The sequence below is a fragment of the Protomyctophum bolini genome, assembly GCF_963924005.1.
Source record: "Protomyctophum bolini genome assembly, chromosome: 3".
Classification (NCBI taxonomy): Eukaryota; Metazoa; Chordata; class Actinopteri; order Myctophiformes; family Myctophidae; genus Protomyctophum; species Protomyctophum bolini.
The window spans coordinates 12,909,369-12,933,398 of record NC_137864.1 but is presented as its reverse complement, the minus strand read 5'-3'; the positions used below and the strand labels follow the sequence as shown (position 1 = coordinate 12,933,398).

Sequence of the window (24,030 nt, the reverse complement as noted above, 5' to 3'; positions counted from 1 at the left end):
ATTACTGCACTGGCAAGGGGCCAGTTGATATAAAAACATTACAACATTAATGATACTTGATAACTTATTCCTATCTTTTGCTTTATTTCCACACGAGTAACTAAAGTTTTCAAAATGTAGGCTATAGTGGAGTAAAAGTACAATATTTCCCAACCCATCCACCATCCCTGTCATATCCCAGACTCTGGACACATCCTAGTCTATAACACTATGTGGACTCGTGCGATATGGCCACTGGACTTTGGACTCTGGACCTTAGTTTAGCACTCTGTGCATTGGGCCACGTGTAATAAGGGCTACGTGCAATATGGACAGATCAGGTTTTTCTTTATCATTATTTATTTATTTATTTAAATGACTACTGCTCAGCCCATTCTACTGTTACTACTGTACTATTGTAATTAATGTATCCTCCTTACGGACATGTTTGCACCATTGGTGAGATGCGAAAATACTTTTCGCTGTGCTGTGCTGTACTTGTACTGTACATTGACAATAAATTGAATCTCATCTCATCTCTCATCTCATGTAGTGCAGTAGAAGTAAAAAGTATTGGAAACAGTCAAGTACAGTAATTCAAGTCAAAACTGTACTTGTAAGTGCAGTATATTAGTAAATGTACTTCTGTTACTTTCCACTGGTGCTCATTGTGTTTTGTGCTGCTTTGTGCTTTGCTCTCTGAAGTGTGTTTGTGCCCCACTAGCCCAGCTAAGAACCTGTTTCTATTCTATTCCCTCACGGGCGGCTTCTCGCTATTTCATTCCCTGATATCTATTTGGTAGATCATTTATTTATAATCATATTTCCATGCTTACAGGGAATGAGTGAAATTGAGACAGAACCTTGGATGCCAAAACATGTTTATAGATATTCATGACCAATAAATATATTTATGCTCAATAAATATATTCATGCTCAAGAAAATACATTTTTATTTGAATCCCAGATTTGTCTGGATCAGTACATCTATGGTGGAGTACCATCATCCTATTCCTAGAGGTCCCATACACTCATACAGTATATGGCTGGCAGTTCACTCTTTGACCATTCATGTGTTATCCCATTCTGGACGGGATTCACGGGAACCATTTTGGTGTTTATAGCATCATGTTATACTTTAGCTATTGAAAAATAGCAGATCTACAAGCTCATAGCGCAAGACAGAGTGCCACGCTACGAGCTTGTAGATCTGCTAAAAATATATATCGTGAAAATGTGGTGCAAATATATGAATATTATATTCTTTCAGTGCAAACGTTTTTAACTCAAATCTTTGTCTCCTGAGTTGTTTTCCTAACCATGCTACATGATGATTTAAAAAGGACAGGACAGGATTTAACCACATGAACCACATGAAGCTTCCCTATTCTGGGCTTGTGATAATATAGGTGAAAAAATAGCCTGATCTTGAGAGTCACAACTATTTTCGGCAAAGAGATTTGGTGTAGCAGGAAAAGATCACACCCGTGTGAAGTGAGGGGCGCTCTATCGTACATCATCCATTCATTGTCAATGGGAATTTGTGTAGGACAAAATGTGCAGATTTGCTCATCTACATATGATGTAAATTCTCCATTCATTATCAATGTTTGGGTCCCAGGAAAACCTAACCCAATAAATACAATGTATTCTTAAGCTACAGTTTGGCCCAAAAATATCTTAAAAAACTGGAGATAGTGTCACAAAAGATACACTGTCAACACATAATGAATAAAACTACTATCTAATATCTGGGACAAATACAACCAAGGCAACAAAAAATGGGGACAATGATGTCTAAATAATTAATAATCAACAGAACTAGATATAATAGGTAGACAAGGAAGGGATAGTTACTATGTTACTATGAGATGAAGAGCTGAAAGCGCGCGCACACACACACACACACACACACACACACACACACACACACACACACACACACACACACACACACACACACACACACACACACACACACACACACACACACACACACACACACACACACACACACACACACTATGAGATTCCATTTCTGCTGGCCTAGTTTCTGCTTTATTAGCTCCCTGATGTGGTTACACATACACTGCTGTTTGGAGATGGAGGGATGAGGAATGGAGGGATGGAGAGATAGAAGGACGGAGGAATGAGAGATGGAAGGGTGAGGCATGGAGGGATGGAGAGATAGAGGGATGGAGAGATGAGAGATGGAAGGGTGAGGCATGGAGGGATGGAGAGATGAGAGATGGAAGCGAGATGGAAGAAATAAAAGGGAATGAAAACCAGAGAACAGGCCGGTTTTGGATGTAATCAGTAATTGAAGTCTGATGTAGGGATTTAGACTGACAGAGATACAGAGTGAGAGAGACACGTGTGTGTGTGTGTGTGTGTGTGTGTGTGTGCGTGTGTGTGTGTGTGCGTGTGCGTGCGTGTGTGTGTGTGTGTGTGTGTGTGTGTGTGTGCGTGCGTGTGTGTTTGTGTGCGTCATCCTCTGACACATAATTATGAATCCTCAAATATGCATGCACACACACACACACACACACACACACACACACACACACACACACACACACACACACACACACACACACAGAGCTGTTCTGTGGTCTCTGGATGAGATCATGTCACCTCTCGATCAGCCCGTCAGACGGGTCAGCGGTAAAACAATGCTGTTCCCTCCACTGGGACACACAGCCAGCCAACATTACATTATTAATACCAGGCTCAGGGACAGCACAATGTCCCTCCACTCCTTATTGACACAGCAACGTCATAACACCACATGGAAACAGTGGCGCAAAGTGACTATAAGTATACATTTACTCAACAAGTACTGTACTTAACTTAGGTATTTCTGCAATACTTTTACGTAAGGAACAAAATGGAGTACTTTTGAAACATTTGTGCTTCTTTTGTGTGATACTGTGTATATATATATATATATATAAAGTTGAAATATGGAGATACTGCCCAACAACAACGATATGCAATTTATGCTATACTTTATACAATGTACAATTACAATTCTGGCATTTAGCAGACTCTCTTAATCCAGAGCGATTTACAATAAGCAAGAACAACACAAGGTAATACATCAAATGCATATAGAAACAGTCATCTAGGATCATAAGTAAACTAAGATTAAGAATCTATCATCCGTCTAACAGTAGAAGTAACAGTACATTGAAACTATAAACACTATAGAATCCTCTAGAATGCTGTGTCGCCATAACATCCTATATGTGAATTACATTTCTGTATTTCTGTATTCTGTATTTCGCCTCCGACCCCCATCTGAAAATATGTTGTTCAAGGGTCCCCCCAGAAGCAAATATTTGAGTTAACCCATTTTGGGGTGGGAACCCCTTTTGGTGTTAGCATTGTGTTATGCTTTAGCTATTGAAAAATATCAGATCTACAATATCAGTTCATAGAGCGCCACCGAGTGGCGCGCTATGAACTTGTATAGGTCTGCTATTTTTGAAAAATCGACTGACATAGAAACATAGCTTTTTCAGAAAACTGTCAGGATGTAGAAGACATTTTTAGAATCTGATCTCAGGTCAGAATGGGTTCAAAACATTGGCTGGGAGAGAACATCCATATTTAAAGATAACTGCAGTCTTTCCGATGTATAAACTGCCCTGGAAGTTAACTGCCCACACATAACTAGCCTCTGTTGTCATATATTTGGCAGTGTTGTCATATATTTGGCAGTATTCGCCAGGGATTTCTTTCTTCGCAGCTCCTGTGAGGGAAGATAAGTACGTGACGTTAAGAGTCTAACTTGGAGATGATCAACGCGCTTGCCAACTAATTTCCCCCCGAAAAGCATGGAAGTACCGAGGAGGAGCAGCTGTTGTAATTGCCGGAGACACGTTTAGAAGTTGAGGAGAGAACGTGTCCACATACTGTAGCCCCAGCCTGTCTAGTGCCTGTGAAACTCCACTAAAAAGAACATTTCAGAAGAAAATGGTCTGCGTTGACGGTCATTTTCGGGATATCAACACGTAATTGCATTTCATTTCAGTTTCAAGAGCAATCACACTTCAGTGCGAATACAGCCGGCACGGTTTTCGTGTCAAGTAAAATAAAATGAAATGTGGATAAATAAAATCTGGATGAGATACACATCTTAAATTCTTAAATATATTTTTTATCCCACGATTTTTGTAACCCATTTTTCACCCCTGTGTCAATCATCTACTGTGATCCTGGGCTCTACACACCCTCCGCCAACCTGGGGAGAGCAACGGACTTAACTCATGCTTCCTTCATGCTTGAGTGTCCAAGTTGCTCCTTTACACCTGACAGGGGGGAGTTTCCCTGGTTGGACGTAGCGTGTGGAAGGAACACGTTATTCCAACCAGTTCCTTTCCCCTCCATCAGGCGCCCCCGGCTGGCCAGGGGGAGGCAGTTTAGAGACCAGGATTACTGCATGTTTTTGTGAGGGTACCTACCCTAGGGGACACGGGGAGAACATGCAAACTCCACACAGAAAGGCCCTTTCGCCAACCCCGCCTTCGGGTATGGGCACTGATGACGCGGAGGAGGAAACACGCCTCCAGCACCCACAGTGCCCGAGTGGGAATCGAACCCAGGACCTTCTAGCTGTGAGATACACATGTTATTGGAAGATTTAATGCAAAACATGTTCAAAAGGAAACACACACACACACACACACACACACACACACACACACACACACACACACACACACACACACACACACACACACACACACACACACACACACACACACACACACACACACACACACACACACACACACACACACACACACACACACACACACACACACACACACACACACAGCCCTATACCTCCCCAGTGGGCATAATATGGCCGTATACTGTTTTTAAGCTCTGAAATCTCTCCTCTTCCACCGGTAACCATGGTAACTTCCACATCATCCGATTTCAGGACACACAGCCAGCACTTTCCTCTTGATTCCACCTAGCAACATTCCTCTGGTGGCGCCGAGTGTGTGAGTGCATGCACACACCCACACACGCGCGCACGCGCATTCGTACACACTCACAGACTAGCTCTCCCTGTCTCCCCCGCATCACTGTCACACCTGACAACTATCAGCTAAGCTATAGGACACAAGCTCCAGTCCCCCAATACTAGACGATGCACAGTAAAACCCTCACTCTTACAGGGACACTTATTTTAATGATGTTTGGGAGACAAGAAACACTTTCCTGGGGGTTTTATGTGGGTAATTTGTGTTTTTAGATTTTTAGTATTTCAAAGTGTCTGCAATGTCATGGACGCCGGTCTCATGTACACTGCTGGATTACCACAATGATCATAATGCTTTGCTGCACTCACCCCACCTTGTGGAGAGGGAGAGGGCTGTCTTTACTGCGACAACATGTAGTCCAGGAAGGAAGTGAGACCAGTGTCCATGACATCACTGGCACTTTGGAATGCTAAAATATCTAAAAACATGTATTACACATGTAAAAAAAACCCCAGGAAAGTGTTGTTTGTCTCCCAAACATCATTCAAATAAGATCTGGTTGCAAAAGGCGTTTGCGACTCTGAGAGAGTGCAAAACGTAACCCAACGGACCCAACGGAATTGACACTCAAAAGGATGAGGGAAATGCTCACGGGAGACGCACAAGTCAATAACGTTAAAATAGTAAAAGGTGGCCCTGGATCAGCCAGACGAGATAAGACATTATAGATTTAGAAAAATGGGAGATCCAGGCACTCAAAGTTTAAAAAGAGGGAACGGCCTTCAGGAAACCAACACGATTCGACCTCACTGGACTCAGTCTCCATCTACACTCAGAAGGATGTTTACTGTGTGTGAGTAACATCCAAGATTGTCTCGAGGCCGTCCGTCCGTCCGCTCGCGTTCTTGGCAAAAGGCTGCGATGATGAGCGCACGGGACAGCGGAGCCGCCACTCCTGTCCCCTACTCAAGGTGACCCCCCTCCTCCTCACCCCCCCCCCCCCCCCCCCCCCCATCCCTGCCTCCAGTAACAACTGTGTCACTGAGGATGTTGTCAGGCTACACCCTGATGCACTGAAGTGCTGGCGTGTTTGTGCGCACGTCTCTTTGTGTGCATGTTGTTGGCTTTGAGCTGGAGTGTGTCCTCAGCAGAATGGAGAGGGGTGAGGGGGGGGGGGGGGCAGTGGTCCTCAAAGTGAGGTGACAGTCGGCCACCAGGGGTCCTTGTGGGGGTCGCAAAATGAGTTAATGTATAGCGTCAAAATCACTTTAGTGGCTTTTTAAACTACTTGAAACCTGGTTAGGCGCTCTGTGTGGGGAGCAGTTATAGGGTTAACCACTGAAGTCTATAGTGCCCCTACAGTCTATTTTGGCAGAAGACACCGTGTCGTGTTCTTGTAGATCTGCTATAGATGTGGTGTAGAGACATGGAAACAAGAGCGGACCAAGTACGGATGTAAGGTCCTTATAGTTTAGATGACTCTTTCTATAATATTTATATGCATTTGATGCAGTACCTTGTGTTGTTCTTGCTTATTGCAAGTCACTTGTAAGTCAGGTTTAAGAGGGTTGAGTGCCTTGCTAAGGCACAACTCCATGCGTAGCCGGGTGAGCTGAAGGTTAGTGCGCGTACACGCGCGTGCACGTGCATGTACGTGTGCGTGTGTGTGGTGTCTAGACCAATCCGGATTCCGGAGCAGCACTATGGCTTGTTATGTGCTTGGCGAAGCAGTGCTAACTAAAGGTTAGCGTGGTGACAGTTACAGAGGAACAGGGTGAAGCAATGCTAGCCGTTAGCATTTTGACAGTGACAGAGGAACAGGGTGAAGCGTGGCCGTGGGCCCGTGACGTAGACGGGTGGAGATATAGTGAGGACACGTCAGTCGGTCAAACATCTGCCTGTCACATCTGGAAACTCAGGCCGCGGACCACGTGTGATTTTGCCTGCATGTGCAAATACTAACGCACAGCAGTTAGATTTGATTGCTATATAAATCTGAGATATTATTATTATTACAATGTGTATAATTTTTGAGTATTTATTTTTTATTTTTGTAAGCTGATGACTTGAAATACCATACTTTTGAGACCACTACATTTGCCAAAAACGTTGAGAACCCCTGCTTCTATCTCACAACAAGTCACATATCAGTCACATATTGTGACAACAAAGTCACGCAGGCTTGTAGATCGCCTATATTCGGTGAGTGAAACCGTCGCGCGATGAACTATATACAAGTATATTGGTATTAAAAAAATCACACCCTCTCTCTCTCATTAGCAGGCAACAGTGCAGCACTATCTCTCTCTCTCTCAACAGCGCCACTTTTGCCCCTACTGGTACTCTAAACATAGTCCCATAGTGACATTGGGTTGCACCACTCAAAAATAGGCTGTTAAGAGCACCGTATAGGTGCAGCCGCATGCCAGTATCTGTCTCCTTTTACTCTGCGTGCTCTTAGACGTGCAATGCATGTGTGTGCATGCGCACATAAAACATGTCTACCTGTGTGTGTGTGTGTGTGTGTGTGTGTGTGTGTGTGTGTGCGCGTGCGTGTGGGCCTAATTACCTCGCTGAGCGAGGGTGACAGTTGGACTCCCAGGGTGCCTTGGGGCATCTCCTGTAACCGTGGAGACTGCTTGAGGATGGCAGCACACGCGGGCAAAAAGCATGCACGCACGCACGCACGTTTGCTTGCGCACGCACGCACGCCATTTCTAGATACGACCTCAGTCAACGGGTAGAGGGAGGAGGATGGAACTGGGAATTGGAGACGGATAATGTAAAGAGTAGGAGGAAGACACGTAATCACCAATGTCCTGGTGAGTTCAGCTCTGTAAGACCGCACGCGCACGCACACGCACACACACGCACACGCACATGCACACGCACACACACAAGTGGCAGTCACAACAGTGGCAAGCACTAATGGTCTGCTATCTTTGTGGGTGGCTGTGAAATGTATGCTTTATGTAGGTACATTTTATAAATCCCACTCTCTCTATCTCTCTCTCTCTTCCATATTACACCTCTACCCACAGCAAAATCCTGAGTGTTAATTGAATCCTGCTGACAGATGCTCAGTCAGAGCTCCGTTGTGATACAGTCAGAGTTCAGAGTTCACAGGCTGTAGCACTGCTGCTATAAGCCCAAACCACACCAAAGGGGCGAGACGGGACGAGACGGTTTTAGCATTTGTCCCAGCGGTGTGATATGTCCTGTTGACCGAGTGATTCGACTGGTTCAATTCAATGGCCCCCAAACCACACCAATGGGTCGTCATGCAATTAGTCGCAACCGTTTTGCATGGCAACCCTTTGGTGTGGTTTGGGCTTTACAGTGTACACATATAGTCACAGTGTGTAGTGTGGATCAGAGTTCACAGTGTGTAGTGTGTTACATTGTGTAGTGTGTTACAGTGCATCGAGTGGAGAAGGCAGATAGTGGGCCTGTAAAAGTTAAAGTATCAATACTGCAATGTAGAAATACTCTGTTACAAATCTGCAATTCAAATTGTACTAATGGTATAGGCCTGAAAGTAGACATTACATTTCATTCGCACGCACACACACACACACACACACACACACACACACACACACACACACACACACACACACACACACACACACACACACACACACACACACACAGTGTAGTTTGTTGATTACTGACAAGACAGTCAATCGCATCACATGAATTTGCAGATTGGCTATACCTTCAATATTTTAGTTATTTTTTAAACATAATACAATAATGGTTTTGGACCTACTAGATTTTTACCTGACAGCAACGATATGTGACATAATTATGTATAAAAAATATAAAACACATGTACCATACTGTATAAACATATGTGGACTTCGTTGGCCGACTGACAGCATGCACAAGAATCTGGCACTGATCGGCGCAGCGGTTAACAAGATTAGCTCTGGAATCGCACACAGACAGACGTGCACACATGTGCGCACGCACACGCACACGCACGCACACGCACACGCACACGCACGCACACGCACAGACCCTCTTCCAAATGGCTGGCCTCATAGGAGGAAGCATAATGGGAACAGTGCCAGGGCCAGTGTACCACACTGTACACTGCACTAGTACGTACTGTTGCGCAGTGGTGGAAAGTAACTAAGTACATTTACTAAAGTACTGTAGTTAAGTACAATTTTGAGGCACTTTACTTGAGAATTTCCAATTTCCAATACTGTTACTTCTATACTCCACTACATCTCAGAGGCAAATATTGTACATTTACTAATTATTTGAAAACTTTAGTTACTTTGTAGATTTTGATTATCATTATATACAAAACATACACTATAACCACTTCAGCCCTAGAATACATTTTGGTCATTTGAAAACTTGAGAGGAGACATTCTGCACAATTCCACTTTTGGCACCTTAAGCACAGTACTTTTACTCAGGTATAGATTTTGAATTCAGGACTTTTATACTTGTAACAGAGTATCGTTCAACAATTTTACTTGAGTAAAACATTGGAGTACTTCTTCCAGCACTGCTGTTGCGTAAGCTTTTAGCAGTGGAGTGTAAAGCGCTCGATGGCAGCTCTGATCCAGCACTTTCCTCTAAATCACAGTCACCGGGGAGGGACTTCAGAGGCCCACGTGCACGGAGGCCCACGTGCACGGAGTCCCACGTGCACGGAGTCCCACGTGCACGGTTCAATAAGACAGTCTTAAGACAGTCACAAGAAAACAGGCAGTAATCTTGGTCTCTAAACTGCCTCCCCCTAAACTAACACAATACCGTATGTAATATAGGAAGAAAGAACCTGCTGTATTCTATGAGATAATGGAAGAGGTTCTTGGACTTCATTAAGCGGGGCGACATTGAAGAGGCTTTGGATGTATAGTGGTTAACTTGCATTGTCAGCTGTTGGGTGGGGGGTAAGGAACTGTGACGGTGACATTGTGCATTTGTTTAATTGTATGTATCTTTTTTCCTTTTTTTTTTTTACATATATCCTGTTATCAAATATTTTGTTTTAGTGTTTGTGCTGCCATTTGTGTGTATGGGAAAAATATATTTGAATAATTGTTTTGAGAATGCTATGTCGTATAAGAAAAGGTAATAAAGAAATGTTTAAAAAACAAAACAAAAAACTGCCTCCCCCTGGTCAGCCTGATGGAGGGGAAAGGACCTGGTTGGAATAACGTGTTCCTTCCACGTTGTTACGTCCTACCGGGGAAAACTCTCCCCCTCTCCCTCCCCGTCGGGTGATAAGAAGCGGCCTGCTCACTCCTCGTGCACTGAAGGAAGCATGAGCTCAGTTTGGGGCTCTCCCCAGGTTGGCAGAGGGAGAGTGGGGCCCAGGATTACAGCATAGGCATTGGAACTGGGTGAAAAATGGGCTACAAAAATCGTGGGATAGAAATTTGGTAAAAAAAAAGAAAAAAAAGAAATGGACAGCCAGTACACGCCCATGCACCCCCCTGCGCGCGCAAAAAGAAAAGCTGATAACTTCATACTGTATGTATGCGTACCAACACTTTAAGGCCTGAGTTTTGGTCCTCAAACTCTAGAATTTCATGGACCCCCATAACTCAGCTTACAGACCTGTAATTAAGGGTCCATTTGGAACACCGTCAACACCCCACTTTGAGCACTGTTCTAAAGAAACAGGCTGCCAAGAGAAGTCAACAAAGCTAGTGAGACGATGAGACGCTTTCTCTCTCGCTGTTGTGTGTGCGTGTGTGTGTGTGTGTGCGCGCGTGTGTGTTGTGTGAGACTGCATGCTTGGCCATGCATGTGTATTAATTGTTGTGTGCACAAACAGGACCGGTGCATGGCTGTCTTTACAAGGACCTTGTGCTAGCCAGCGTGCCATGGAGCAGAGGGTGAGGAGGGGGGTTAAGAGAAGGGGGGGTGGGGGGGGGGGGGGTGGAGCCTGGTCTAGACCATGGGGGCATCCCTCCAGCCCTCCCACCCTGGCACAGGTGCTCCAAACCGGGGCCAAAGCCAAATCCAGGCCCCATGATTCACCCTGCGTCCTCCTGGCCCTCCGCCGCCTCAGACTGCACCTCGCTCCTGAGCCAGGGAGATAAATGGAAAAACAGTGAAGGGTAATTAAAGGTAAAAAACAGGTGGCCAGGGAGAAGCGAGAGAAGGCGCGAGACAGAGGCGTGGGGGGGGCATGCATGAGATGGGAGGAAAAGGAGGAAAATGAAAATAGAGAAAAGGTGTATTAGCGCTGAGAGACTAGAGCTAACAAGAAGACAAAAGGGGGGGGGGGGGGGGGATGCAGCGATACTGAATGAGTTGAGGATAATTAACAAAACGTTAATCATTCTCACTTTCATAGCTTTTGGAAACAAAAACCCTGGCACGCAAAATGCCTGTCTTGTTGAAATGGCTCCTCTTTGTGCTGTGCACTGAGAGAGATAGGGGGAGAGAGAGAGAGAGAGAGAGAGAGAGAGAGAGAGAAGAGAAGAGAAGAGAAGAGAAGAGAAGAGAAGAGAAGAGAAGAGAAGAGAAGAGAAGAGAAGAGAAGAGAAGAGAAGAGAAGAGAAGAGAAGAGAAGAGAAGAGAAGAGAAGAGAAGAGAAGAGAAGAGAAGAGAAGAGAAGAGAAGAGAAGAGAAGAGAAGAGAAGAATAGAGTAAGCTAAAAGGAATGTTGTTGTACGTCTATTCCTTTGTCCTGATGTACCTTCCGCCTGGGACGCCTGTCAATATAGTGCCAAATTTATGGTGAAGGCAGAGTGAAGCGAGGGCCATATTTATGGTGGAGGCAGAGTGAAGCCAGGATAAAATGGCGTGGGATCAAACCCAGTGCTTCATTTTACTCATTCTCATATAAAGCAGAAAGTGCAAACTGACATTCAGCTTTCAAATGGAAATTGAGTGAAGAGCACTACAAAAGGAGATTTAATGACAGTTATTGAAAGCATAATTATATATAACAACCGGTAGACCTGTACGTGCCCGTCACATTCGGCCACCGGCCTACTTGGGAAAGATGCAACTTGGGAACCTAATGATATACATTGTCATAGCACCCGTTTTAACTGTCTGCCGGTGTCCCACATGGAGATCTGTGTATGTGCCTGTGTGTGAAGACTTCAAACTGACTGTGAAAAGTGTACTTGGCAATCAATTCGGCCCACTGGCAGAGCCTGATTGGTTGAGCCTCAATTGGCTGAGGCAGAGGCTGGAAATTGCACAGGTGAAAGGAGTTGGCCTCATTAGGCCCACTGGCAGAGTCTGACCAGAGCCTTTTGTGGTGGTTCTGGAGAACCGTGGATCCGACCGACTCGATACCTGGCACTGCACTCCCTGTGGGGGTGTGGAACGCGTGTGTCGAATGTGAATGTGAAGACGGTGGGTCAAACGGTTCTCGAGTTACGTGCATTATAACCGTACACACACACGTACGCACGCAGAGACGTGGCGCACTATATAGTCTACTGTATATATATAGTACAAGTGTATATATATTATGCTATAGTATATAGTATAAGTTATTTTTTTCTTTCTTTCTTTTTCAGAATCTCTGTTCTGTGTATGTGGATTACCCGATCGTGTTGAAGTTCTGTCAGATCAAACGAACATATTCATAGACACTTGGAATACTAAATGAGGGCAAATACAGAGCAAAGAAAGAGCTACTGTAAAGTTCCTTTAGGGACTGCCTTGAAAAGATTGCTAATGGCTGAAAGAGATCCTAAAAAATCTATTTAAAAGAAAAAAGGCCCACTCCTACGCCTTTAGACTTCGCCATCATAATGCCAGCATACTCCTCACAAAATAATATTCCTCAAGCTAATTGTTGAAAACTAGCAATAGAAAACCTACGGGGCAAACCTTTCAGGCAAGCACTCAGGGTAGTAGACATCATGTTTGACTAAACAGAGGCATTTAGGAGGAAAGCCTAAATTCGAAACCCCTTCCCTAAACAGATAACTGCGCGCAGCGAGAGATTGAACCGAGGCCAGAGTATCGCCCCAAACAGGTTAAGCGTAAGTTTCACGGCCATGATTTTGTTTTCCCCCCTGCCTCCAACCTCCTGTATCGCGACGGGGGACGGGGCGGGGGGGTAATCTGGGAGACGGCGAAGATATCAGCTCCTCTCTGGGTTGCTTGATAAGCCTTGTGAGGCCCCTCTCGAGATATGAGGCTTTGATATCAACACCAATTATGTGGTATGAGCGCCACGCACACACACACACACACACACACACACACACACACACACACAGGGTTGTATTTCTGTACTTGTGAGGACATCAACAGTTCATGACAGTGATTTTATGGAAGCTGGAAGATAGCAGCTGCTATTTTTCAGCACGTGACACCAGTCAAAGTTTAAATCAGTCTTAACTCCATCTCTAAATCCCAAAATCTAAGGTCTGAATGTCTAATCCTAACCCCGAGCCCCATTTCGAATCGTAAACCTATCTCTGTTAAAGTCATTTTCAACCTTAAAACAACCATTTGTCTTGTGAAGACCACCAGGAAAATAGCCCTCTCACTCACACTCAGATTCTACTGTACTAGTAGTGGGGACGTTTGAACCTCACAAGCATGGTAAAACACACACACACACACACACACACACACACACGCACACACACACACACACACACACACACACACACACACACACACACACACTTGAGCGAGTACACACTGCATTTGTGCACAAAAGCACGCACTCCCACCCTGGCCTTGGAGTGCAGTATAGCCAAGGAGAACAAAGGCAGAACGTGATACGGTGGAAACGCTGGGCAGGCAGAACATGCCCTGATTGTTATCAGCCGGCCGCTCAGGAGACGTGGTGCTTGAAAGCACCAGACGATATACGGAGACGCAAAGAGAATGAGAGAGTGAGAATGCTGAGAGACACTTGAAGGAGTGCGTGTGTGTGTGTGTGTGTGTGTGTGTGTGTGTGTGTGTGTGTGTGTGTGTGTGTGTGTGTGTGCGCGTGTGTGTGTGTGTGCGCGGACACTCCTCCGCTCACGGCCCTCGACATCAATTATTGATAGGCGTACTGCACGTACACATGTGCATCAACCCATACAAATATACGCTGTGTGCACACACACACACACACACATATGCAAACGCAAACCAACGCACGCACACACGCACGCGCACACACACACACACACACACACACACACACACACACACACACACACACATACAAACACACGCACGCACACAGGTGATATGTGATAAAAACATTTGTTTCCGTTCTGAGCCACATCCACAGTGAATCCCTGCAGATTGAGTTCAGCCTCGAGCTGCGCTAATTGGAGCTTACCGTTTGGTCTAGCCCCTGGGCAGTGCATGCACTGTGCGTGCATGTGTGCGTGCGTGCGTGCGTGCGTGTGCGTGCGTAAATTATGGATGGCAGGGCCAGTAGAGCGGCCACACATGGTCACACACGGCCACACACACACACACACACACACACACACACACACAGCACTGCAGCTGGCAACAGAAGACAGAGAACTAAAACCAGGCCAGAGCAATGACATCCAGAGAGCATGATGAAGAGACAGACAGTGTCAAACATCTTCATGTCAAGGAGTCAAGGACCCTCACATTGAAGCTTTGTTGTATGTTAAGAAAATATTTTAAAAAAAGCAAAGAATAGTCATTTTGAAATTTATGACAAAATATGGACAATAAACGATATACTGTATCTTATACTGCAACATATTTTTTGACCATGGCCCATCTGTGCACATCAATGTTCACCTGTCGGCCTGGTCCAGCCTAGTGGTCCAGGCAGGTGGATGTCGGGTTCGAGTCCCGATCCCAACGAGCTTTGCTTTGTGTCTTTCCCCCCATCTCTCTCCCCCTTTCCTGTCAACTTACGTACAGTATGGAAGTATGTATCTAGCAACAAAGGCCCATTAGCAGGCAACGGTGCAGAACTATCTTACTCTCTCTCTCTGTTTCTGGCACAACAGCGCCCCTACTGGTACTCATTAAAGTCACATAGTCACATTAACACGGACATTGCTGTTCCTTGGAGTGGTTGCACCACTCAAAAACATTGGCGTGACGTTTGATAGCAAATTCAAGTTTTACAAGCAGATTAGTTCCGGGGATTAAAGCTATAGCTTTGTCCAACGAAAGGCCTTTTCAGAGGGTCTACGCACCCTGCTGGTTCATTTTCAAAGAGACGGGCAGTTATTTTGGAATGCGAGGAGAAGTTGAGGGCCGAAGTTGAGGGTGCAGGCGTGCGCGGTGCCGTGACATTGTCGCGCGTGACGTGCTCGTTTGTGTACACGCCCACGGGCAACTAACACCTGGATGAGCAGACGCATCATCGCTGAAAACGTTTTATTTTTTATTTGAAAAACTTGAAATAGGACATTCTGCATAATGAGTAGCCTACTTTCCACTTTTGACACCGTCAAAGTACATTTTGAAGCCAATACTTTTGTACTTTTACGTATACAACAAAGTTCTTCTACAGTGCAGAGTATTAATTTTCCAACACTGCGGTCATCTCTTGATGACCGATTGATAAGTCTGCTCTCAGGCATCAGGAGCTTGATTAAAATGCCGCCTCTCGCCTCCTTACTGGCAAGAAAAAAGGCGATCACATCAACCCAGCCGTTGCCTCTCTCCACTGGCTTCCTGTCATGTTTCAGAATAGATTTTTTAAAAGCCCAAAACAAGACGGCTGTCTCAGATAGCTATAGGGATAGCTATGGGGGGGCCCCATGGAGCATCCAGCCATATGCATCCCTGTGTAGCCTACTTAACCCATTCAGGCCTGACATCGAAATAGTATAAAAAATATTTCAAAATCATGACAATTTTCTGAAAGATTTGAGGCACATTTTAACGATCTTTCAAAAATAGCAGATCTACAAGCTCGTATCGCGCCACTCGGTGGCGCACTATGAGCTTGTAGATCTGCTATTTTTCAATAGCTAAAAAGTAAAAAAAAAAAGGGGTTCATCCATGATGAGGGCCCAGGTAGGGCCGGGCCTTCATTTTTGGGCCTGTTGAGAACTCTAGTTTTCGACGGCTGCCGGGCGTGGCTGAACTAATAACTTTGGGGCGGGCCCGTCTAAAGTTTAAATGGACAGGTATCAGTCAAAAGGGAGACGTCGAAGAGGAAGGACAGGTGACAGCCATATATGGTGGTGTGACGTGTCACGGGGCGTAATGGACTGACAGCCATATATGGAGGCGTGAGCTGACTGATGGACGGACAGTTTTTGCAGGTTTTCATATGGTCGCAAATATCTAGGAATGGGAGAGCATATGAAAAAAGGAAAATCAAGATGCAATACCATAGCTGTGAACGAGATGTGTAAAATTGACTAATGAAGGTATTAGTGAATATCAAGGAATTTCTAATGAATGTAAAATTAGACAGATGACACGTTATCACCACGCAGGGCACTGCTTTGCCTCATTGCTATTCTTGTTCCGCTATTATGTTATAAATTATTGTGTTAGTTGTCACCGCCGTAATTGCGGGGAATAAATTAACGTACATGTATTTTCATTTTTAGGAGGGAAAGCCGTGGAGTCAAACAAATGCAGCTGCAGTATATATCAACCAAACCAACAGCCTCACTCATTCACAAACACAATGGTACAGGTGGCAAACAGGTAGCAGTTGCACCACTGGGTGTCTCTCTCACAGACACAGAGACAGACAAATACAAGGACAACGACAGATGGTACGCTTTGCCAAGCCACGTGGCCCATAGGCAGGAGGCTATCTCCTGTTTCTGTAATGTGCGGCAGCAAGTACACCCCCAGGACATGACGTACATGTACTGCACACCCCCTGGACATGGAGCTAGTATGTCCCAGGGACTTACCCTTGATGCTGAGTGCCAAACAGGTTCTCATTTCTGTGGTCGAACCCTGAACTGGAAAAAAGAATGCCCTGTGCAGATTGGGTCTGGCACTCCTCAGTTTGAATTACATTTCACTCACCCCAGAGTTGTGTGGGTGACTATTCTATAGTGGTGCCCACTATTCAAAGTGAGACCGTTTTTTGCTGTGACGTTGGAATCTGTTTGTAACCGCCCCATGGAAGTAAATCTCCCGGGCCGAAATTCCAGCAGTGATATTAGTCCGGCCATGCCAGGCTAAGGGTGGACACTACAGTACATGTTCGTTCTATACATACAATCAACACAATCGCAAAAAAACTAAACAAGCCAAAGCGCCACCGACCTGAGTGACATGATCTTGTAGGCGTCGGGCAGGTAGCAGCGTGTGTTCTCCATCTGGGCCGGGTCCGAGTCGCAGATCTTGTCGTCCGTTCGTCCGTAGTTGGCGCTCTCGATCATGATGACGTCGGTGCCCGGACAGCGCAGCTCGATGGGGTAGGACTCGCAGGACAGCTCCCGGCGCACCACCGCCATGGGGATTGGGGCACGGCTGAAAGCTGTACGGACGAGACACACACAGGGGAAATGCACGTGACGACAAACTGTGTGGATTCGTTACACATGAGCGCTTTCTGTGTGTGTCTACAGAAGGCATGTCGAGCTGACATGTGCGTCTGTCTGCCATGTGTTTCCAGTGGTGGAAAACGTTTTTACCTATAAGTAAAAGTATCAATACTGCAATATAGTACTCTGTCACAAGTAAAGTACCAGAATTCAACATTTACTTGAGTAAAAGTAGAAAAGCATCGTTGACCTATTTCTAAAATATTAGCACAACTTTCGTAAAAAAAATTCTCCTCTATCACACGGAACTATGTTTTTGGTGTCCATATCAGTAGGGCCAAAAAAGTGTTCCGTGTGATAGAGGGGTCAAAGTTGAACGAAAGTTGTGCTAATATTTTAGAAATAGGTCAATACAAATGACGCTAGCTTTGTGAATTAATTAACTTTTAATGCGTCCCAGTGCCCCCCACAAAATGACCAGAACTACTTAATATTTCACCAAAACCAGAGCTCCCACCACAGGGACTCGGGCAATCAATTAATACAGTTGCAACCACTATATTAATAAGTATTTCATACAACTTAAGTTAAAAAATTGTGAACAATCCTGTGTCTGGCGTGTTTTTGGCACAGTGCCCTGGCCGTTTCAAGCGGACAATAGTTCAACTTTCAGAGAGGGAGCGCTGCTCTTTTGATCCTCCGGCTGGCTGTGTCTTCTTGACAACGCCGTGATTTACAACCCGACATTGCCATTATCCCAAGCATGAGACGTCTGCACGTCTTTACTACGTACAGTTGTTTCGGCTAAGCTATCTGTGCTAATAAAACAGATGAACAGTAAAGGACTGTAGAGCACAGCGACGGTGTAAACGTCGTCAATGAACACTGGAAGTAACTAGCCTATATGAGTTTTAAGAAAAAAGTTGAAATTGTTTTTGTTCACTCAAGAGATGTAAAGGAGATATACATCCCAGTGATCCCTCTATAATATCTTTTGATTAAATTGTACTGTGGAGCTATGAAATATATTAGAATGCAGGTTATGAGTTTGTATCGTGTTGTACTGTTGCGTTGAAGGGTGTATGTAATGATATGAAATATGATTTTGGTTGAGACCCCACGAAGCTATAATGGGGATCTAATAAATAAATCAAATCAAATCAACACTCACAACCATTTCGCCATTAACTGTCATGTAAATTAATAAACAGCCAATCTGCAAGCTCACATGTCACATTGTGACGCTTTGTGAGCTTGCTTGTTGATTGACTATTGACTATTGACAATGAAGTATAAATTAGGCCTAATGTTAACGATATCCAAAGCTGAAATATGGTGACCTGTGTCTGGCTCTCCGAATACCTTAGTGACTGTTGAGGACAAAGGGCACTGGCTGACATATTTTCTTCCTTCTTTAAATGAGTCCGAGACTGACATTATTGTGATTCTGCCACGGAATGCCTCCCCTAACCTAAAGTCCATGTCCTTCTCAGATAATCTGTAAGGCAACTGTCATCATCTAACATTATATTCTTTAACCCATTTTGGGCGGGAACCCTTCTTGGTGTTTTAAGCATTTTGTTATGCTTTAGCTATTGAACAATAGCAGATCTACAAGCTCATAGCGTGGCACCGAGTGCCGCGCTATGAACTTGTAGGTCTGCTATTTTTTTTTATCGTAAAAATGTGCCTCAAATCTTTTGAGCACCACTGATACAGAAACATAATGACATTTTTTTAATGTCCTTGGGTTAAATGAGTCCGAGACTGACATTATTCAGATGATTCTGCCACGGAATGCCTCCCCCGCCCACCCAAGTCAATTTCCTTCTCATAAACCTGTAAGGCAACTGTCAGCATCTAACAGTATATTCTTTAAAGCTTGTTTTTTAGTTTTTTTAATATTTTTTTCATTTTAGAACAATCTCCAAAAAACAAATCATTCTCCTTTCCATCTTAGAACAACCTCCAAAAACAAATCATGCTTGTCCTTTCGTGACCTAGAGACAGCCATCCAGGCCTTCATCTCATCCTGTTTAGTATTCTGCAATTCTCTGTGTATATTATATTGGAGTTCAGTCAATCATCTCTGTCTCGCTTTCAGCTACTGTACTATAAAATGCCACAGCTATACGGAGGTTATTTCTACAGAGCATTTATTTTATATAATTTGTATATTCTCTAGTTATTTCTACCTTTATATCTATATCTATATATATTGAGTTAATCACATGAACCCTATAGCGTTCCTTTTCTGGCTATGTAGGCAACATTCAGCAAAAATACACAAACATTTAGGTGAAAATTGCCATATAGATGGGCTAATGTTCGCTATTGACATAGTACAACAAAGCAGAGTCCTGCAACGGGCCGGATACCCATCCGGGTGAAAACGGGTGGGAAAATATACCTTTGCAGGGACGGGCGGAACGCAACGAAACGCAGGTGGGTGACCTTTTTTAATCAGAGTGCACCCGCACTGAGCTGAGCTGGGTGCTTCTCAACAGCGGAGACAATTTAAGTCTGTCACATGCCCAAGGAATCGCCAGTGATGTCACATCACTGCCGATTCCTTCATAATGGCGTTCTGTTTCTGCTGCTGTGCCACTTCCTTGTTGCATAGCAGTGACATCACGGCCGAATCCTTGCTTCCTTATCGTAGCATTTTAAGTGTGGTGTTAATTTTTTATCACAAGCTGTAGCCAGTAGCCCATTTTGGTCACGCTCACACTGATGAAGCACCAAGGGATTATAATGTCAACATTCAACACAAGATGTAAGCTAGCCCAGGTAATGTAATGTGTCACTATGAAAATGTTTATCACCTTATCCTTGTAAGGTAAGCATTTAGGTCGAAATAAAGTCAAATATAGCGAGCGGTGCTGGTGATACGAACGGGTAACAGGGCGGGCAACGGGTCTATTTTTTGACGGGCGGGGCGGATCTGGTTTACATTTTTATATAAATCACGGGTAACGGGCAAGTTGCGGAACTGATGATTGACGGGCGGGGCGGGTGTCGGGTTTCGAAAATTGGACCCGAGCAGGACTCTGCAACAAAGTATATAGGTTATAATTGAAGTTTCTAAACTTTCTTGCTCCTTGCGAACACCTACCTAGTACCTACACACAGTATAAATATAATTCTCCTCGCGAATTAACACTTATACCCACACAGTATAAAAAGAGTTCTGGTTCCTCATGAGACATAACCGCTTCAGCAGTATATACTGTACATTTTCGGTCATTTCTATATTGCAGTATTGATACTTTTACCGAAGTACGCAGAATGGAGTACTTTTTCCACCACAGTACCACTGTTAAATTGGCAATCTCAGCTTCCATCCCTGATGTTGTACTAGTGCACTAGTTCACTAGTTGAAAGCATTAAATTGGTGAGCTAAGTTAGGACTTCCATCATCCAGTGATGTACTTTTCCCTCAGTCTGGCCCTATAGGTCACTGAGGTGGTCCAATCAGCGGCTCCCGGCTGTTCCACAGACTCCATTAGCGCTCCGGTGTGACCGTTCCTTTTTAGGTCAGTGCTCTAAGAGGCTGTGGAACAACCTATACCTCTGGTGTGATGCTTCAATCTCTCACTGAAAACTCACCTCTATGCACTAATACACTGCTTCTCAATTAGCCTCGGGGAGGGGGGGGGGGGGGGGGGAGGGGGGCAGGCACACAGATCGGTGAACCAATAGCATGCACGGGCGGTTATCGGCGTCGTCGGCAAATTTTGAACCCGCCACCTCTAGAGCAGAAATCACACAGGCTGGGCCAGGCTACTTCTCCCCCCTAGAGCAGAAATCACACAGGCTGGGCCAGGCTACTTCTCCCCCCTAGAGCAGAAATCACACAGGCTGGGCCAGGCTACTTCTCCCCTCTAGAGTAGAAATCACACAGGCTGGGCCAGGCTACTTCTCCCCTCTAGAGCAGAAATCACACAGGCTGGGCCAGGCTACTTCTCCCCTCTAGAGCAGAAATCACACAGGCTGGGCCAGGCTACTTCTCCCCTCTAGAGCAGAAATCACACAGGCTGGGCCAGGCTACTTCTCCCCTCTAGAGCAGAAATCACACAGGCTGGGCCAGGCTACTTCTCCCCTCTAGAGCAGAAATCACACAGGCTGGGCCAGGCTACTTCTCCCCCCTAGAGCAGAAATCACACAGGCTGGGCCAGGCTACTTCTCCCCTCTAGAGCAGAAATCACACAGGCTGGGCCAGGCTACTTCTCCCCTCTAGAGCAGAAATCACACAGGCTTGGCCAGGCTACTTCTCCCCTCTAGAGCAGAAATCACACAGGCTGGGCCAGGCTACTTCTCCCCTCTAGAGCAGAAATCACACAGGCTTGGCCAGGGCCAGGCTACTTCTCAATTTGACCCACTGAACCAGCAGGCTCTTTCTGCCCTTGTTCCTCTCTGGTTCCGCCTTACGGTTGTTTATGTTGAATTTGCTAAAACATCATTTTTGGAGGGAAAAGAAAAAAACTCAGCCAGTCTAGCCTGGCTAATAAGCCAGACTCATATCACACTGTCGCGTAATAAGCCAGACTCATAATCCGCCGCAGGCAAAAAAAGATATTGCCAACGGCTTATTAGCCAGGCTAGGAATTGAATAAACAGAATATCAATATGAAGCAACGGGAAAAACAAGTTTTTTCAATGGTAGTGGATGGAGCGAAAGCATTTTTGTCCAAACAAGAAACAGCAACCAATGGGTGCGAAGAGGGGCACAACCACGGGCAGGACTTGACAAAGGGTCAATTGCAAGTGCATGGCCCCCCAAATAATTTGCCAAACACAAAGATTTAATTTTTTAATATAACATTAATAGCCTATGAAATAATGTAGTCTATATACAAAATAAATGTCATTGTCATTTTTCTGTAAGACTTTCTGTAAAACTGTGGTAAAAAAAAGTGGTCAGATGGGTGGGCTGTTAAAGTTGGCCCGATCCAGAAGAAACAGAGAACCCCTGCAGACTGCAGCACTAGTGTTGAGAACGGTTCTGTTTGTTGTGTTTTGTTCTCTGTGTCAGTGTTATATCCCTTGTCTATTTGTGTAATTTTTGTACAGCACCAATTTGGCCAATGGCTGTTGTTTTGAAAAATGAAAATGTAGCCTACTTAATTGCATTTCAAATGTGCACTGCCAGCCAGCCAAAGGTATTGCCCACGCTGTGTTCTCAACCCCAAAATGTCAGTCTCTGTGCATAATTTGTTGTTAAATTACTTAAATTACTATTACATTTATTTTGATATATGTTTGCCTGTAACAGCATCTCTCAGTGGCTCAAATGCAGAATAAATAATGTACCTCGATACGAAAAGGGTTGAAAACCACTGCCCTACTTGTATGAAGGGTGCTATATAAATAAAGTTTATTATTATTATTGTTACATTATAATTATAATTATTATAATTATTAATATTATTATTAATCCTTCTTCATACAACAGAGTTGTAGTATAGTGACAGTAGCAGAACTACAACATCACTATTTTAAAATCTTAAAAAATAAACAATAATAAAGGAGTTGCTGTACATTTATGTGTATTCCACCACATATCGTACACATTTGTATGCATTACTCTGTGCACAGCTGTGTGTGTGTGTGTGTGTGTGTGTGTGTGTGTGTGTGTGTGTGTGTGTGTGTGTGTGTGTGTGTGTGTGTGCGTGCGTGCGTGCGTGTGTGGCGTGGTGAAGGGCAGTATTAAGCCGTGCTCGGGCGGAGTGTCATTGAGCTCATTCACATTCGTCGCTGCATCCGTGTACCGATGACGCTCGGCCGGCCAATGAGAGCGCGGCACAGAAAAGGGAGAGGAAGGACAGCGTTGCCATGGATACGGTGACAGAGGGAGTGAAGGAAGGAGGGAAAGTGCCTCGCCTTGCTTTGGAGAGGACGTTAGATTCACTGTCCAAAGGACACGTACCGGTACAGGTTCATGTGCGTGGTGCCGTGCGTGTGTGCTTCATTACGGGAGAGAGTGTCAGATATAACTGTAGGATTCCAATCACATGGCCTGTATACTTATCGTACAGTACACTTTAAGTCATGCCTGTACAATGTTCCACATACTGTACTCTCTAAAATCTGGAGTGTTCATTCATTTAACTTTAAAATTATTTAATAATAATAATAATACATGCAATAACATGCAATTCATGTAGAGCTTTTCTAGGCACTCTGAAAGCTGCTTTATACTGTACTAAACAAACGTTTTACAAACGTTCTCTCACTATTGCACTGTTTCGCTCCGTGCCTTGAGGTGTATGATTACTCAACCAAAATGCAGCGTTCCAAGAGAGAAACACTTAGAATAGAAGAAGCGCGTGATGCATTGATGCTTTAATACTTTATAGACAACAGCAGGGTTTCAATGGTATGAATTATTGGCAGTAGGAAGGGCTCCGTGGCTCATCGGTGCATACTGTGGCGAGATGCACATTTTGATTTAATGGCATTTAACGGTTAAATTAGTTTGTATAGGCCCTGGGATGTGGGCCAGGGGGGGGTGTATTTACGTGTCAGATTGTATTTGTAATGCCTGGGGGGGGGGGGGGGGGGTTAAGAAGATACTGTATGTTTCACACTTCAATGTACATACTGTATATGTAGCTATTTTTGTGGGATATACAGTACAA

At 44.7% G+C, this 24,030-nt stretch overlaps 1 protein-coding gene across 1 annotated transcript in view; it reads right to left on the bottom strand.

Annotated features, from left to right (window-relative positions):
- LOC308312950 (adhesion G protein-coupled receptor L3-like) overlaps nucleotides 1-24,030 on the bottom strand; it is a 204,015-nt gene that overhangs the window by 122,719 nt on the left and 57,266 nt on the right. The window contains 1 exon segment of the mRNA XM_080759759.1: nucleotides 17,169-17,382. Coding sequence (XP_080615885.1) covers nucleotides 17,169-17,382 — 214 coding nt within the window.